The sequence below is a fragment of the Trichoplax adhaerens genome, genomic scaffold, assembly GCF_000150275.1.
Source record: "Trichoplax adhaerens TRIADscaffold_12 genomic scaffold, whole genome shotgun sequence".
Taxonomy (NCBI): domain Eukaryota; kingdom Metazoa; phylum Placozoa; class Uniplacotomia; order Trichoplacea; family Trichoplacidae; genus Trichoplax; species Trichoplax adhaerens.
In genome coordinates this window covers 1,045,919-1,062,567 of record NW_002060954.1, presented here as the reverse complement: position 1 = coordinate 1,062,567, position 16,649 = coordinate 1,045,919, and the positions used below count along the sequence as shown (strand labels likewise).

At 33.7% G+C, this 16,649-nt stretch overlaps 1 protein-coding gene across 1 annotated transcript; it reads left to right on the top strand.

Annotated features, from left to right (window-relative positions):
- Nucleotides 1-81: 81 nt before the first annotated feature.
- TRIADDRAFT_59818 (uncharacterized protein) lies at nt 82-16,232 on the top strand (the record flags this gene model as incomplete). The annotated part of the gene is made up of 58 exons (XM_002115879.1): nt 82-327; nt 3,560-3,685; nt 3,878-4,018; nt 4,203-4,286; nt 4,388-4,492; nt 4,612-4,703; nt 4,778-4,922; nt 5,056-5,172; nt 5,262-5,432; nt 5,526-5,651; nt 5,713-5,850; nt 5,987-6,175; nt 6,364-6,519; nt 6,620-6,937; nt 7,012-7,197; nt 7,296-7,475; nt 7,551-7,620; nt 7,822-7,889; nt 7,968-8,117; nt 8,409-8,543; nt 8,625-8,848; nt 8,948-9,062; nt 9,152-9,235; nt 9,334-9,438; nt 9,512-9,603; nt 9,689-9,833; nt 9,915-10,031; nt 10,106-10,170; nt 10,243-10,342; nt 10,478-10,626; nt 10,706-10,754; nt 10,847-10,987; nt 11,078-11,181; nt 11,252-11,414; nt 11,539-11,623; nt 11,733-11,917; nt 12,097-12,201; nt 12,268-12,377; nt 12,445-12,543; nt 12,612-12,732; nt 12,798-12,919; nt 13,030-13,162; nt 13,297-13,395; nt 13,465-13,512; nt 13,598-13,709; nt 13,810-13,886; nt 13,958-14,167; nt 14,274-14,390; nt 14,475-14,590; nt 14,662-14,725; nt 14,794-14,906; nt 14,998-15,052; nt 15,127-15,221; nt 15,305-15,406; nt 15,502-15,555; nt 15,627-15,773; nt 15,844-15,994; nt 16,107-16,232. The coding sequence occupies 58 exons, from the start codon at nt 82-84 to the stop codon at nt 16,230-16,232; spliced, it is 7,242 nt and encodes a 2,413-aa protein (XP_002115915.1).
- Nucleotides 16,233-16,649: the final 417 nt, after the last annotated feature.

Below are 16,649 nucleotides of genomic sequence, written 5' to 3'. Positions count from 1 at the left end.
CTATAATTCTTCTATCTTATACAATTACCTAGAACATTGATAGCATTAATACTTAAACTAGGAATAAAACCTTCCAGAAAAATGAGCACAACTAGCGCATCAGGAAAAAAGAAAGGACCTCGATTGGATGAGATAAAAGAGAAACGCGAACGCGTCCTGCAGCGTTTCAACAAATTTAAAGATGGATCTCAAGATCTTAAAAAGAAGTTAGAAGATGCCCGTGATTTTCAACGGTTCAAGCGCAATGTCAGTGAATTGGAAGAGTGGATTGATGAACAAATGAAGATAGCAAATGATGAATCTTATAAAGATCCGGTTAACATACAGGTTAGAATTAGATGATTAAGAGCGCTTAGACTGCATGATCTACGTATTACAGTGTACTGAATTGTACGCCTAACCCGTTCTAGACTACGTGCTGTCACCGCTAAAGATCGACGTTCATGTTTTGATTTTACAACTTATTATTTATTAATATCCGTTAAATCGGTAGTATTATCTAAAAAAGTTGTAGAAGGATAGTCGAAGTAATTTCTTACTTTAAACTAAGTTAGATATCTAGTCGTACGTCACATGAAAGGTATGCGACGTAAACGTCGACACTTATTACGATTGGGGTCACCGCCCATTTATGCAATACTGTAAAACGTTCCTTGAACTTGCAAATGGATTTAAAACTACAGTACTAATCGTTTCAATTGAATCACTCGAATGAAAATTGTTCAAATTTAATTAGTAAGAAGAGTTTACGCCCATTTTATGTTAGTAATTCTACGGGGCTTAAAGTTATTAGCCCGATTAAGGTAATCCGTAATTTTATTTTATCCCATACACATTCTTTATGGCACTATATTCATAATTGTTTCTTTGTTGGGGCATGGGTAATGATGCCAGGAGGGATTACCATAGGAAAGGTTAAAATCCGTTACGCCTTGCCGGATTACTACGGTACAGTAGTAGCGTGGACTACTAATCATTTCTAGTCGTCCATGGTAGTACTCTTTGAGATGAATGTACATTTATCTGGACCATCTTAACATGTCTTGACTTGTTTCTTTGCTCTTAAGTTCGATTTCAGGATTTAAAATTTTCGCCACAGTTAGTGAAATGAATGACAGAACTAGATCGGTGTTTTTTGCGGTTACAACATTTTTAAGAGTCTGAACGATATACAGTATATTATACAGTACTGTACTTACATTACTGCCGACTGGGGATTGCAAACGTAGAAAATTGTACAGTAGAACAGAAATTTAAATTGAACTTATTATACCTACCAAGCGATATACAGTACAAGATACTATGCGGTACAACAAGTCTATTACGAATGTCTAGACTCTGGCGGATAATCTTACTTTAAAAAAAATAGTATTGAATTACCGTACTTAAACTGATCACTCTCTGGCACGATATTCTACAAGTTATTTCGATTTCATGAATATTCTCCTTGTATATTTTCTTACGTGACGCTAGTACAAGTATCTCGATAGCATAGAGCATTATCAGCTAATTTAAGGATAATTGAAAAGTTCTTTCTACGCGATAACTAATTAGTCCTCCAGCATATATAGTACTGTATACAGTACAATCGTAATCGCTTTTTACCCATATACTGTACTATTTAGAAAATTTAATGTTACATCTCCTTCATGTAGACTGTATTTGTATACTGTACAGTGTACATTCTGTCTGTAGTTTTGGATTGGGTGAGGTTAACCAGAGAAAACTCGTCTAATTCTTCAATTAGTAATGCGATATTTTCTGAACTATCTTATAGTCTGACCTTATTACTGTATCAGACCACCGGGGATGTAAATTAGAATACCTATGTAGAAGATATCAATCGCGTTAATTTAGCGCTTGTTTTACAAAACAGCTGGCATCATATACAGTACGTACTCAAAGCTAAGCTAGGTGATACCATTTATTGATCAATTTATAATATGAGCGTACTATGGTAGTACAGTCATAAATACAGCGTTGGAGTACGCTGTATCTTGAAACATGTTGTTTGTTAGCTAACAATTAGTTTCTGTCTGCAAGCTGAGCACTAATTTATATATCAGTCGATGATTTAAGTTGAATCAATGGATGTGTCTAGCTTACTGTTAATCGCAGCAAGCGGTTAATTAACGAAGGGGGACGTGCGATTATGTTATCACACGGTATACCGTATAGTTCAATACTTCATTAATTATAGCGCAGATATTGGAAATAAAAAGGAATCAAGGTTCTATGAGTCCACAATATATATGTACCAAGCGTAACCATAGTACTACACTTCATTAATTATAGGCAGATATTGGAAATAAAAAGGAGCCAAGGTTCTATGCGTCCCCAATATACGTACCAAGGCTAACCATAGTACTTTACACTTTTGAATGCGTACAGTATAGAACACGTTTCGAAAAGCTGGAGCATAGTGCGTACGGTACCAAAAACCGTTAAACAGTACTGTCTAGAAATCATAAAGTTCAGACAAAACCTCAATGACAATAATACGTATATACAGTACGGTATTGTGTACAGTACTGTACAATCACAAGGGCACATCCCTGCTGCGATTCGGAATCATTTTTGGCTAATCGAAAATAAGATCTATTCATGCTTTGTATGACTAAACTGTTAAATAGCTAATAAAAACGAATAAATTACTATACTGCACTACACACGCTGGGTTCTGGGTTCAGCAGTTGAGACAGGGTCTACAAAAGAAAAAATTCTCATCACCTTATGTACTGTTACAGTTTGTCAGCCGATTTGAATTGACACATACGCGTAGAGTCGTAGACATTCGGTAATAATATTTCCTTATTTACCCTACACCAATGTTACGAATGTAATCGAAGCCACAACTAGAACCTATGATAATACGTATAGCCATTACACTATGGTGCAAATTAAAAACTTTATGAATTATAATCGTTTTTTCATGCATCGGAGACAAATACAGTACCCAATGGTACTGTTATACTGTACATATTACTATTTCTACTGGAATCTATACAAAATTAACAATATGAATAAACAGATTGAATATTTATTAATAGTTACAAATAAATGCCCAAATCTGTGAAAATTCGATCTCACTATAGGCCTGCAGTACTTACCGTATTTCTTAGCTAACAGACATTTAAGCAGTATTGTCTATTTAATTCTCTACTATAGTAGTGCGTTGTGATTTTATAATTTCATTCATTATTCGTTACTGTATAGTAATGTTTAAATAACAGACAGTACAAAATTAGCAAGTCTCTACTAAAAAATTCAGATATAAACCCTATGAACAAAAATCAGAGAACTACGTATTACTTTAGCTACCGCCTTTTATAAAACCATAAATAATGTAGCTATGACTTTATATTTATCACTATATCTCCTTCATTGTCATTGCTGTATACTATAGTATAGATTATTAAACTTACACGAATTTGAACTACATACTTGTAGTAAACTTTCAAATATTAGCAGTATTTATGATCTGTTCTAATCTAGCTGTTAAATTTAATTGAATTACATTTGCCTTATTTTTTTTCATTTCATTTAATTATCTTACCAGATAAAGGTTAAGCGTCATGAAGACTTTCAAGGGGTTATAGCCAAGCAAAAGGACGTTTTAGATGAGCTGGTCAAAGAAGGAAGTGATATGATCGATAACGAGCACCTATTCTTCGAACAAATCCAGGTTTGAGCTTTATTTCAAAAATGCGTCATAATACCTGGTGTCCATAAATTAAGCGTCTTATTATAGATTGTAATGTCACTATACTAAACTAATATCCTGGTATTACTAATCTTACAACTGACGTAATAGAATAGAAATACGATAGCCTGAGTATTTGCAAATTTCATTGGAGAAATGCTTGAATATTTGTAGGAACTCCTTAAGCAATTGCTAAATCATTGGGAGGAATTAGATGATAAATTATCGAGCAAAGGAGCAAAATTAAGAGAAACTCAAAAGTTATCAGCCTTTACGCGAGAAGTCGATGAGTTATTGGCATGGATTGCTGAAAAAGTAATTAAATTATTAGTAGGAAATTAACAACACATAACAGTAACTGTAGATAATGTTGTCCTCGATTTTGGTAAAGAATGTTCCCATTCCTTTGGAATAGGCTGCAAATTTTTTTAAATTGACAATTTATCAACTTAACTGATAGTCCTTACCTGATATAATTTCTAATTGTTGCCTAAATTAGGAAGCGGTTGCTAGCTCCGATGATTACGGAAGAGATTTGGAACATGCTGAATTTTTATTTAAAAAGTTCGAAGAAGTACAAATTGTACGTAAGAACTTTATTTCCGGTTAAAGATATATAGCCATAATAATAGCTTAATCTTTCCACACTTTTTAAATTATCTTCCTACGTAATAATAATCGCAGGAAGTAAAAACTGGAGAGCTTCGCGTTGAGCACGTGAAGGAGGTCGCTCAGCCGCTTATTGATGAGGATCATCCCGGTAAAGAAACTGTCACGGAGAGAATTGAGGTATCGCTTATTTACTGATGTTATTCGTGTATATTAACTTTTCAACTATTGGAAGCTGACGAAGCATTTCAAGGTTAGCTTAACTACATGTGATTAAAAGTATATCGTTGCTGCTACAGACTATAATCGTTGCTTGGGAGAAACTACTTATTACTATCCAAATTCGCCATGATAAGTTGTTGGCATCTGTAGAGAAGAATAGATATAAAAAGTAAGGGCAATCTAGACTTAATTATACTTACTGGAGGAAGAAATTATATACAAAATTCTTATTCTTGATTTTAGTGCTGTCGAAGATGCCAAACAGTGGATCGATGAACGTCTTGCATCAGTAAAAGATGATGATGATCCATCTAATGAAGAAAATGCTGCAGCGATTAAGCGAAAGCATGATAGAATAGGCAATGAAGTTGCAGCCATTGAAGAAAAGGTTGTATAGATAAGCAACTTTGTTGATTTACGATAAGTATTCTGATGACTGTTAAACTGTTTAATCGTATAGTAAACTTATGCATGTATTGAATGGCTTACCATCATCTTGTATCGGATACATTCTTATTTAGGTTAACCAACTCCAAGCTCAAGCAAATGAACTTTGTGATAAATTCCCTGACGATGAAGATGAAATACGAGCCGGTTCTGATAGTCTTGATGAGAAATGGAATAGCTTGAAAGATGAGGTAATTTAGCACACCATTGTTGTGCCCTAATTACATGATTACAAACGTCACACTCTTTCGTTCGTAAATATTTAAATTATCTACTTTAGGTTAATATGAAGAGACTTAAGCTAAATAGTGGTTTAAACTGGCTGTCACTTCAATCGAGATGCAAAGACTATGAAATGTGGGCAAACACAAAGAAAAGCGATCTAGCAGAAGATATCACTAAAGAAAATATCAGTGCTGATGTTTTAGAAGCTCAGCACGAAGAATTAAAGGTAATATTATGACGTTTTAACTACAGTTCTTCCACTTAGCAGAAATTAGAAGTAACTACTATGAAGCTAACTTATCCGCGCGGCATTTTTCAGCATGAAATTCGAGCTAGAAATGAAAACCTAGATGAATTACTTGAAGAATGCGACCAGTTACTTGTATCAGATCATCAATCATCAGACAGTATCAAAAACAAAGTTAGTAATGAAGTTTTTCTTACTGTAAGTTATTACGGTGCTTTTATTTCAATACATATATGTATATTACTGTCACTGTTACTAGATGGATTTATTAAAGAATTTACGAGAAGAACTTCTCGAAGATTGGGAAGAAAGAAACGGAGTGATCGAAATAATGGCTTCATATCAAGAATATGTTCGTGGCGTTAACCAAGTTGATAGTTGGATGGATAAACGAGAGGTAAATCATAAATGTAACTTACTCATTCTACATTATTAAGGTGAATGTGATTACTATAATTTTAAGTGACCGATATTCGATTACAGTTTTAATATATCTTAATTTCTTTGTATTATACAATCTTGTCTTAATATAGCCGTTACTAGCAACAGATATGCCTATCGAGAGTTTAGATTCGGCACAAGCTTTGATTAAAAAACATGAAAATTTTGAAACAACTTTTACAACTCAGCAAGAGAAAGCTAAAACCCTTTATGAGAGCGCTGATAAGTTAGTAGACGAAAATCATTACGCAACAGAAGATATCGTAAACCGGAAAAACAAGGTTAATGACTTAAAAGAGCCCTTGATCTTATTACGCTAATGTGTAGTGTACAATATATAATTCATTGATTTTATTTCGTATATACTGTGATTTATTAATATTGATATATACATATACGCATACATATCTCTATATATATATATGTATTTATCACGACTTAGAAATTTATATAAATTCTACTGCTGTAGCTTGAAAAACATATTCAAGACACTGTTCTCAAAGCGGAAAGAAGACGGCATTTTTTGGATGATGCTCATCAGTATTATAACTTTGTTAACGTAGCAGAAGAAACAATTCAGTGGATAAATGAGCAGATTACTACAGTTAGTGATGACTCTTATAAGGTAACGAAACATTACAGTTAGGATATGATAAAAACTTTCCCAATCCTGGGAAATAACATAATAAAGTGCAAACTTTTAAATATGCTTAATGGATTACTAGGACTTATCCAACATGCAAGGCAAACTTCGTAAACATCAAGCCTTTGAAGCAGAAGTTTCTGCAAATAGAACACGAATAGACAATGTTAATAATTCCGGAAAAGCTTTAATCGAAGCTGAACACCCAAAAACTGATAAAATTGAAGATAAACTAGATGAAATCAATGGATTATGGGATAAACTTGTTCGCTTATCATCGGATAAAGGCTCAAAATTAAGAGATGCCCATCGAGAATTACTATTCAATAGAGAAGTTGATGATATGGAACGTTGGATAGCAGAAGTGGAGTTACAATTATATTCTGAAGACATTGGCAGAGTAAATAATATGATAATATCATAATCTTATCAGAATGTGTTATAATTTATCTATTGTATTTAATAATAATATAGGATCTGGTCAGCGTACAAAATTTGATAAAGAAACATACCCTATTAGAGGCCGATATAGCAGCTCATACTGAAGCCTTGAAAGCAATTACAGAACAAGCAGATGCTTTCATCTCCGAAGAACATTTCCATGCTGATAGTATTAAAGATAAGCAACAACAAGTTGCCTTGAGATTTTCAGGACTTGAGGTATTATAATATATATTCTCTTTCACCCCTGACTCTCGTATTTTCATGCACAATTATATGATATGAACTCTAACTTTAAATTTTGTATGAACTTACAGGATCCAGTCTCAGAACGAAAAGCAAAACTTAATGATTCTCTACTGCTGTTTCAATTTTTGAGAGACGTAGAAGATGAAGAAACCTGGATTCGAGAAAAAGAGGCTATTGCTTCTTCAGGTAGCCATGGCCGAGATCTCCTAACGGTACAGAGTTTAATAAAGAAGCATCAAGCAATGCAAGTACGTACCACAAATGATGTCAATGTGAATTAATGAACTAGTTATCGCCATTAAAGTATCTCAATATTTACTTAGACCGAGATTGATAACCACGAAACAAAAATAGATGCTGTATGTGCAGATGGACAAAAGCTTATTGATGATGGTAAGAAATTGAATTCTGAAATGATCGTAAAGTAACATAAATGTATATATTATCTCTTAGCATTTTCTAAAATTCCTATAGACGATATGCTTTTTATAAAGGGACAGACGATATTAAAATTTCTATTAAAGTAGTTAACTTAACTAATCGTGCAATATTTAGTTTACGCATATTAAAAATAAATGTTTTACTTTTAACCAGAACATTATGCAACGAACGATATAAATGAAGGAATAAATAAACTGAAAGACGCATGGAATTTGCTTAAGGTTAACATAACACCTAAAATAAAAATTATAGAAGGATAAAATTTATTTGTTATTAAAATTCTGAATAAATTTTAAAAGGACAAATGTATTGGAAGAAAAAGTGAATTGGATGACTCGTTGCGAACTCACCAGTACTTTGCTGATAGTAGCGAGGCAGAACAATGGATTAAAGATAAAGATCAACTAACATCAAGTACTGATTACGGCAAAGACGAAGATAGTGCTCAGGTTAGACTTCACTATGATAATTTGCTTTAGTTGCGCCGATGCTTAAGGTAAATCTTCTTAAATAGTCACTATTAAGAAAACACGACGCGGTATTATCGGAAATTGAAGCGTACGGGGAAACGATAGACAACTTAAGAACTGCAAGCAGTAAATGCAAGGTTATCTATCCTTTTAATCTTGAATAGTCGATGAAGAAGTGTTGTTGGACAGTTTTAAATGAATTTTGTTTATATACAGTTTGCTATACTTGTCAGTAATTCCTCCTAAATTACCCTTATATGATCGCTTTAGGATATTAAACCATCTGCGTCGGAAGTCCCTCCTGGTACGGAAATGAAAGCTTTAGAAGACTTCGACCCAGATAGTTCACATGAACTATCGTTACAAAAAGACGACGTAGTATCCGTTGTGCATGCTGCCAATCCCGTTAGTCCCATATAATGCAATTATAGTATATATGATCTCTTAAGTTATTCACTTTTTGGTTATCATTTTTAATACTTCTAGAAATGGTGGAAGGTTGTTAAAGATGACAAGGTCGGTTTTGTTCCCGCTTCCATCTTGATGCAGGTATCCGACAATTCGAGTGAAACGCCTCTAAGTCCTGTTTCATCGCTAAGTCCAACGGTACGGCCAAGATCGGTATCGAGATTATCGGTCTCTCGCATGTCTATGATGGGTCCAGTTGAGTTAGAAAATGTTGCAAGTCGCCAACAAGCTCTAGATGATAGGTAGGGTGTGCAATAGTGCAGTAGATTAAGGTTGTAATGATTACTATCGCCTAAATCACCCTTCTTTAAATATATCTAATTTTATTTCATTAACAAAAGGTATAATGCACTGCTCAAGAAAGCAAGAGAAAGACGACAGAAGTTAGTAGACTCTTATAAACGCCATGGACTAAGCCGTGAAATGAGCGAACTTGAAACATGGATCGAAGAGAAAGTAAATATCACAACACTTAAAATATACTATTTTATCATACATGATATGTTGATCAAAGTATGTATAACATTAACCAAACGTACAAACAGAAAGCTGCCAATACTTCAGCTGAATTAGGAAATGATCTAGATCATGTTGAAGCTTTAAAACAAAAGTTCGACGATTTTCTTAAAGTAAGAATAGTACCTTTTCAAATCTCAAACCTATGTACCATATCTAAAATTATTTGGGTTCTTTAATCATACTGGAATATCTGCTGTTTCCTTATTAGGATCTTGAGGCAAATGAAACACGTGTCAATGAAGTTAATGAAGTTTCGCAAAAATTACAGAACGAAGGTCATTCTGATGCTGAAGCAATTCGGCAACAAACATTGGTTAGTTTGACTCACTATGACTGCCATAAAATGTCATCTATTGATTAATAATTTATTCTCTGTGGGTATTTAGAATTTGTTAGAAAATTGGGACAATCTCAAAAAATTGACGGAAAAACGCAGAGCTGACCTGAGTGGTTCTCACGATATTCACAAGTTCTTTAGGTAGTATTATAGCTGACTTAAAGCCCTAACTCAGAGTCCTTGTGGTGATGATAATAATTCTCAAATCTTTAAAATTTCTTCCAAGGGATGCTGATGAGACGACGTCCTATATAAGTGAGAAAGTTGCCGTAATGTCCTCTGATGAAGTCGGACGAGATCTAGCTAGCGTTCAAGCACTGATGCGCAAGCATGATGGAATTGAACGAGATATTGCGGTCTTAGAAGATAAGGTTCGCTATGCCCCGCAACTTACTTTAATTTTATCTTAAACTACTCTGACTTACAAACCTTGCTGAAAACTAATAAATTAGATTCAAGGACTTGATGTTGAAGCTACAAAATTAGCGGAAATCCACCCAGATTCTGCGGAAAGAATTTGCGCTAAGCAATCTGAAATCGCTGAAGCTTGGGATAACCTCGTGAAACAGGTAAACCTACATAATTTAAGGCGGTCCAGTGACAATAAGAAAATTAAAATATCTACTTTACTGTATGTATTTAGGCAGCATCACGAAAAGCCAAACTAACCGACTCTCAGGACTATCAACAATTTTTAAATGATCACAGGTTCTAGTGATTATTAATTTTCTCCCATATAGTAGTTTTATATTAACTATAGTTTTATGATTTGATAATTAGGGATATATCTTCTTGGATTAATGGTATGAATTCATTGGTTTCATCCAATGAATTAGCTCATGATGTTCCTGGAGCTGAAACCCTTCTTGAAGTGCACCTGGTACTCACAATACAATTAACTAGAGGCATAATTAGGCACACTTGGTGTTACATTCTAAACCTTCACAAATGTCGTAGCTATGCGAACCAGTTCTCATGAAATCGAAAAACTAATTTTATGCTACCATTTGTTCAGGAACATCGAACCGAGATTGATTCTCGTGACGAAAGTTTGCAAAATTTAAAAAATTTTGGTCAAAGTTTAATTGACAAGGAACACTATGCAAGTGAAGATATAAGTGAGAAATTATCTTCAATTCAAGTGGATATGCAGCAGTTAGAAAAGTACGCACTTCTATAAGTTTTTAATTTTTCTTTAAATCTTTATCATTAATTTATTTTGCTTATTTCTCTTCAACTACAGCAATTGGGAGTTTAGAAAAGTGCGGCTTGATCAATGTCTTGGCCTACAGGTCAGCGACACAAAAAATATTGATTATGAATTTATAGATGTACTTTGCGTCAATGCATAACAGTCATTTTATTTGTTTTCCTGCGTATGCAGATGTTCCACAGGGATGCTCAACAAGCTGAAAGTTGGATGTCTGTTAAAGAAAATTTTTTCTCTACATACGACATTGCAGCTCAAGAAGATACCACAGGTAGCAAAAAGCGTGAGAATCTTGACAAAGCCTTTGCCTTACAGGTAATATTATATCCATGTAACTACTGAAGTTTATAAATATTTAGTATTCGTTTTTGTCTAAATGTCCGATGCTAATTTAAACGTATACAGGAAGAAAAAATTAATGCCTTAAGGGATATGTCTGATCTGCTAACTGAAGAAGGTCATTATGATGCCGAGTCTATTGCTAGTAAACGCGACGAAATTCTTGACAGGTATTCATAAATGGAATAATTCCGCGATCCCTATCTTTTGTTTGGTCTAAACTATAATGTTGACATGTAGATGGAATAAACTAAAGGACATGTTGGAATCTCATCGCTCTAAACTTGGACAAACAAAAACCCTAAATCAATTCAATCTCGATGCAGACGAAATGGAAGGATGGCTAAATGACAAATTGAAATCACTACAAGACGACTCCTATCAAGATCCAGCTTTCGTTCAAGTAAATTATCTGTAACCCTGTCAGAAATCGTATAATGCTAATAATTTTGCGCTAGCAAAAAGTGCAAAATTTTAACCGAGTTAACAATTACTAAATTTCAGCATTTGTTTTAAAATCTATACAGAGTAAATTGCAGAAGCAACAAGCTTTGGAAGCAGAAGTAGCTGCAAATGAAGATCGTATTAAAGCAGTTATTGATATGGGAAATGGTTGGTCATCTTTCCTATACGTTATAAATCTGTCGGACATGGCAGTGAATAATATGTAATGATTGCAGTATATGTAAACGTGACAATCAGCAATATTTATTTTTACCAGATCTTATGGCCAATGACGCTTGCTCTGGTAACGAAGAGGATGTTAAGAAGCGTATTAAAGATTTGGAAGATCAATTGCTGAAATTAAAGGAACAAATGTCGGAAAAAAACACAAGACTGAAGGAAGCTAGCGTCCTTTTACAATTTACAAATACCGTGAAGGACTTAGACTTTTGGTTTGTACAGGTAAACTATATACTTGCACCTATTACTATATCAAAGAGATAAGTATTTAAACGAAATGAATTTATGTCAGATGGAAGGTGCCTTATGATTTATGCGTATAGTTACGGTGCAAATTTGAGCAATGATGTAAACCGTTTTATGTAAGATTGATTTTAAACATGGATTTATTTTACGCATAGATCGAAGTTTTACTGACTGGTGAAGATTACGGTAAAGATTTAGTAACCGTCTCCAACATTCTAAAAAAGCATCAAGTACTCCTAGCTGACGTTGAAGTCCATGCGGTACGAACGTAACTAATGGTCTTACTACCTCTACGATTGTTTAACTCTTAACGTTTATTGAAATAGGAACGTGTTGAGGATCTAAAAAAACAAGGACAAGACCTAATTGCTGGTGATCATTATGGCAAGGATACTATCGCGGAACAGATCAAAGATGTCGCTGATAAATTTAACAAGTAACTAGCAGTAACCTGAGTATCTTATTGTCAAACAAATAAATAAACCCGTAAATCTTTCAAATAGAGTAAAAGGTCTTTGCGCAGTTCGCCACGACAAGCTACAAAAGTCATACATACTATTTCAGTTCTATCGTGATATCGAAGATGAAGAGACATGGATAAGGTAATACAACTGCGCGTACTTGTATGATTTCATTTATACCATGTATATTTATCATCACATTATTACAGTGAAAAGAAGCTACTCATGGGCTCGGAAGACTATGGAAAAGATCTTACAAGTGTCCAAAATTTGCGTAAAAACCATCAGAGATTTCAGACAGAGTTATCCGGCCATGACAATCGCATAAAGGTAAGAATTCAATAATAATTTGATTATTTTACATCGGGACCATAATATTTCGATATCATTATTAGAACATTCAAGAAACTGCTGATAAATTACTAAACGATGAGAGTTATCCACAAGCTGATATCAAAAATCGTTCCGAAAGCGTCAGCAATCTATGGATGGAATTGAAAGATGCCGTTGCAAGAAGGTGAAAGAAGCTGATTTTAATTTTTATGTGCCAACTCTAGATATGTATTTTAAAAAAGTCAATTAAAATAAATTATAACATACGTATGACTGTTTCTAAATCGTAAACAGGACTGAAAAATTAGAGCAATCCTATGGTTATCAGCAATTTATGTTCGATGTCGAAGAAGAGGAATCTTGGATCAACGAGAAATTCGCTATGGTTAATAGCGATGACTACGGTGATAGCCTGGCAACGGTGCAGGTACAAAATTATCGCTTTAATATTTGATACTTGACGATACATTTTAGTTTTTTTAGTATCAAACTCGGTGATCACGCTACTTTAATCTGCTGCTAATATATTAAACATACTGTTTCAATTACTGTTTATAATAGAATCTTCTAAAAAAACATGAAGCTTTTGAGACTGATCTAGAAATTAGGCGTGATCGTGTAGAGAAGACCGTTAGAGATGGCGAAAAACTAGTCAACGATGTAAGTGATAAAGAAATGAAATTTTAAATTTAAGTAAATCAGATAGTAATGATGCACTTTGTCTTATAGGGTCATTACCAATCGGATAATATTTCCGCACGATGTCAGTCACTAGATGTAAGTATTGTAAATACCTTGTTAAGTACAGTAACAAGAGTAAGCTATGAATATTAATTTGTAATTTTTTTATTGTCACTGGTAGTCAAAACTGCATGTCTTAATAAATGTTGCGGTTACACGAAAAGCTGGCTTAAGGGAATCTCACAATTTCTTGCAATTTAAGTGGAAAGCTGACGTTGTTGAATCTTGGATAGGTAGTATATTTGCAATTTGGGTATTTATCATTGAAATAATAAATGAATACAATATGGTTTATTAAGTAACTCCTTGATACTTTATTTACTTTTAAATTAGATGATAAAGAAAATCAAATAAAATCCGGAGATTACGGAAAGGATTTATCATCCGTTCAGGCTTTAATTACTAAGCTTGTATGAGTATAAAATTAGTGGCTATTGTAACAGTAATTTGTTAAATAATGATGTAATTCTATTACTTCCAGGATACCTTTGATTCTGGACTCGCGGCTTTTGAACAAGAAGGAATTGCAAATCTTACATCCCTCAAGGACGACCTAATTGATTCGAAACATGCCAAATCTGATGACATCCATGCCCGTCACAAAAAAGTTGCAGATCGATGGGAAAATTTAAAAAATCTGTCAGCTGATCGTCGTGGACGCTTGTTGCAAAGCCAAGACAAATTTAAAGAAGTATGTAATATTTATCTTTCATGTTAAATTAACTTAAATCTTTGCTAGACTTATTATGAATAACCTAATGATGTAACGGAAAAATACTCTTCTACATTGACTTCAGTTGGAGGATTTATTCTTAACTTTCGCTAAGAAAGCTTCAGCGTTCAACAGCTGGTACGAAAATGCAGAGGAAGATCTTACAGATCCTGTCCGTTGTAATTCAGTTGAAGAAATTCAGGTATATTTATGTAATTAAATTTTTAAATAATTCATAGATTATACTAGCCTTTTATGAATCTAAGTTATTTGAACTCTTTATCAGGCTTTGAGAGGAAAGCATGCACAATTTAAAGATTCGTTGGCAACTGAAAAAAATAACTTACAGCAATTAAGAGATCTAACTAAGAAGATTGAAACATATACAAGATCTAGCAATCCGTATGTTATCTCAGAATGAGCCGTTACCTTAACTCTGACGTTATTGATCTAACTTCGTATCTTTTGAATAGATATACCTGGTTTACTATGGACGCTATTGAAGATAGTTGGAAAAATATCCAAAGCATTGTTGCTGTATGTCTTTATGTTTCAATATATACTTTAAGAATTTTGAATCGAAATTGATCTCTTACACCATGTAGGAAAGAGATGGAGACCTTGCTAAAGAAGAGGAAAGACAGCTACAAAACGACAAATTGCGACAGGAATTCGCAAAATATGCTAATTCATTCCATACTTGGTTAAGAGAGACACGGTAATACAATTCCTATATCAGACTTCGTTTTCAGGAAATTATATTTTCACGTTTTTAACAGTTAAACAACAATTTATTTTTACTCGAGTAGAGCAAATATGGTAGAAGGCTCTGGAAGCTTAGAAGATCAACTGGAAAATACCAAGGTATTGCAGCCCATCAATTGTCGTTTGTATGTGATTCTCAACTTATCATCTAACATTGTGCTAATTTATTTCAGAAAATATCTGCTGAAGTCACTAGGCGAAAAACTGATTTAAAGAAAATCGAAGATTTAGGAGCTCGACTGGAGGAAGCCTTGATATTAGATAACAAGTACAGAACGTAGATTTCCTGCAATCGTTTAATAACATAAGACAAAGGGCTGATCCTTATATATAACTCAAATTTCTTAACAGGTACACCGAACATACTACTGTTGGCTTAGCTCAACAATGGGACCAACTCGATCAATTGGGTATGAGAATGCAGCATAATTTGGAACAGCAAATTGAGGCTAGGTACAGTATATCATATATAAACAATCTATAGACTATAATCTTGTCATGCCTTAATAGTTCGTAAATGTAGTAAGATGTTGAAATTATGTAAACAGGAACAGCTCCGGTGTATCTGAAGAACAATTAAATGAATTTAGTACGACATTCAGGTACGTAAAAATTTGTTTTAATAATAATATCTATTCTGCTCTTCTAATAAGCGTAACTCATTTTTATGAAGGCATTTCGATAAAGATCGTTCAGGAAAATTGGATCATGCCGAATTTAAATCATGTCTTCGCTCACTTGGTTATGATCTTCCCGTTGTTGAAGAAGGAGAAAAAGATCCAGAATTTGAAGCTATTTTGGCATCTGTTGATCCAAATGGGTATTTAATGCCGACGTTTTTAGATCTGTTGCAATTATAAATCATATAAGGAAATAAATTTTTGTTATAGCGATGGATTTGTAACACTTGAAGAATACATGGCGTTCATGATTAGCCGTGAAACTGAAAATGTTGCCTCAAAGAAAGATGTTGAAGATGCTTTCAAAGCCTTAACAGCTGATGGTGATAAACCATACATTATAGGATCGGAATTATACCAGGTTATTATTACGACAGTATTTCTAATATGATCTTTGCTTTTCAATAACATTCGTTTAAGAAGTAATGCGTAGGTTTCTAATCCGTAAATTTATATTTTCTTATCAAATGTAGTCGTTAACCAAAGATCAAGCAGATTATTTGGTCAATAACATGCCTCCCTACCGCAACGCTCACGGAGATATTGTTCCCGATGCATTTGATTATAAGGCTTTCACAAACATGTTATTTGTTAGTTAAATTTTTGAATGCCCTTTTTTTATAGCGAACGACTTTATTGTTTTTGTTGTCATCGTGTACTTCTACTATTAAGGTATTTTCTCATGTATTTTAGTATTGTTCTTTTTAATTAAGTTTGACTGTTCACTTTATTGTGACTAATTTGTAATTTGTAACTTACTGTAATATCCGTAACGTTGGTATGGTATAGTATCAAAAAATTTAATTCAAGCAATCTATTCCTCCTTGACACCAATCCTTTTTAACTTTGAACAGTACTCTTTACTGTCATGACTTCTAGCTAATACCTTAGTTCCGATATGATTTAATTATCTACTAATTTGGGGATAAATAGTTTTGGCACATCTACACTATTACATGTGACGAGAGTTATTAATCAATTATAATTATGAAATCATCAGTATTGGAGTGTCAATG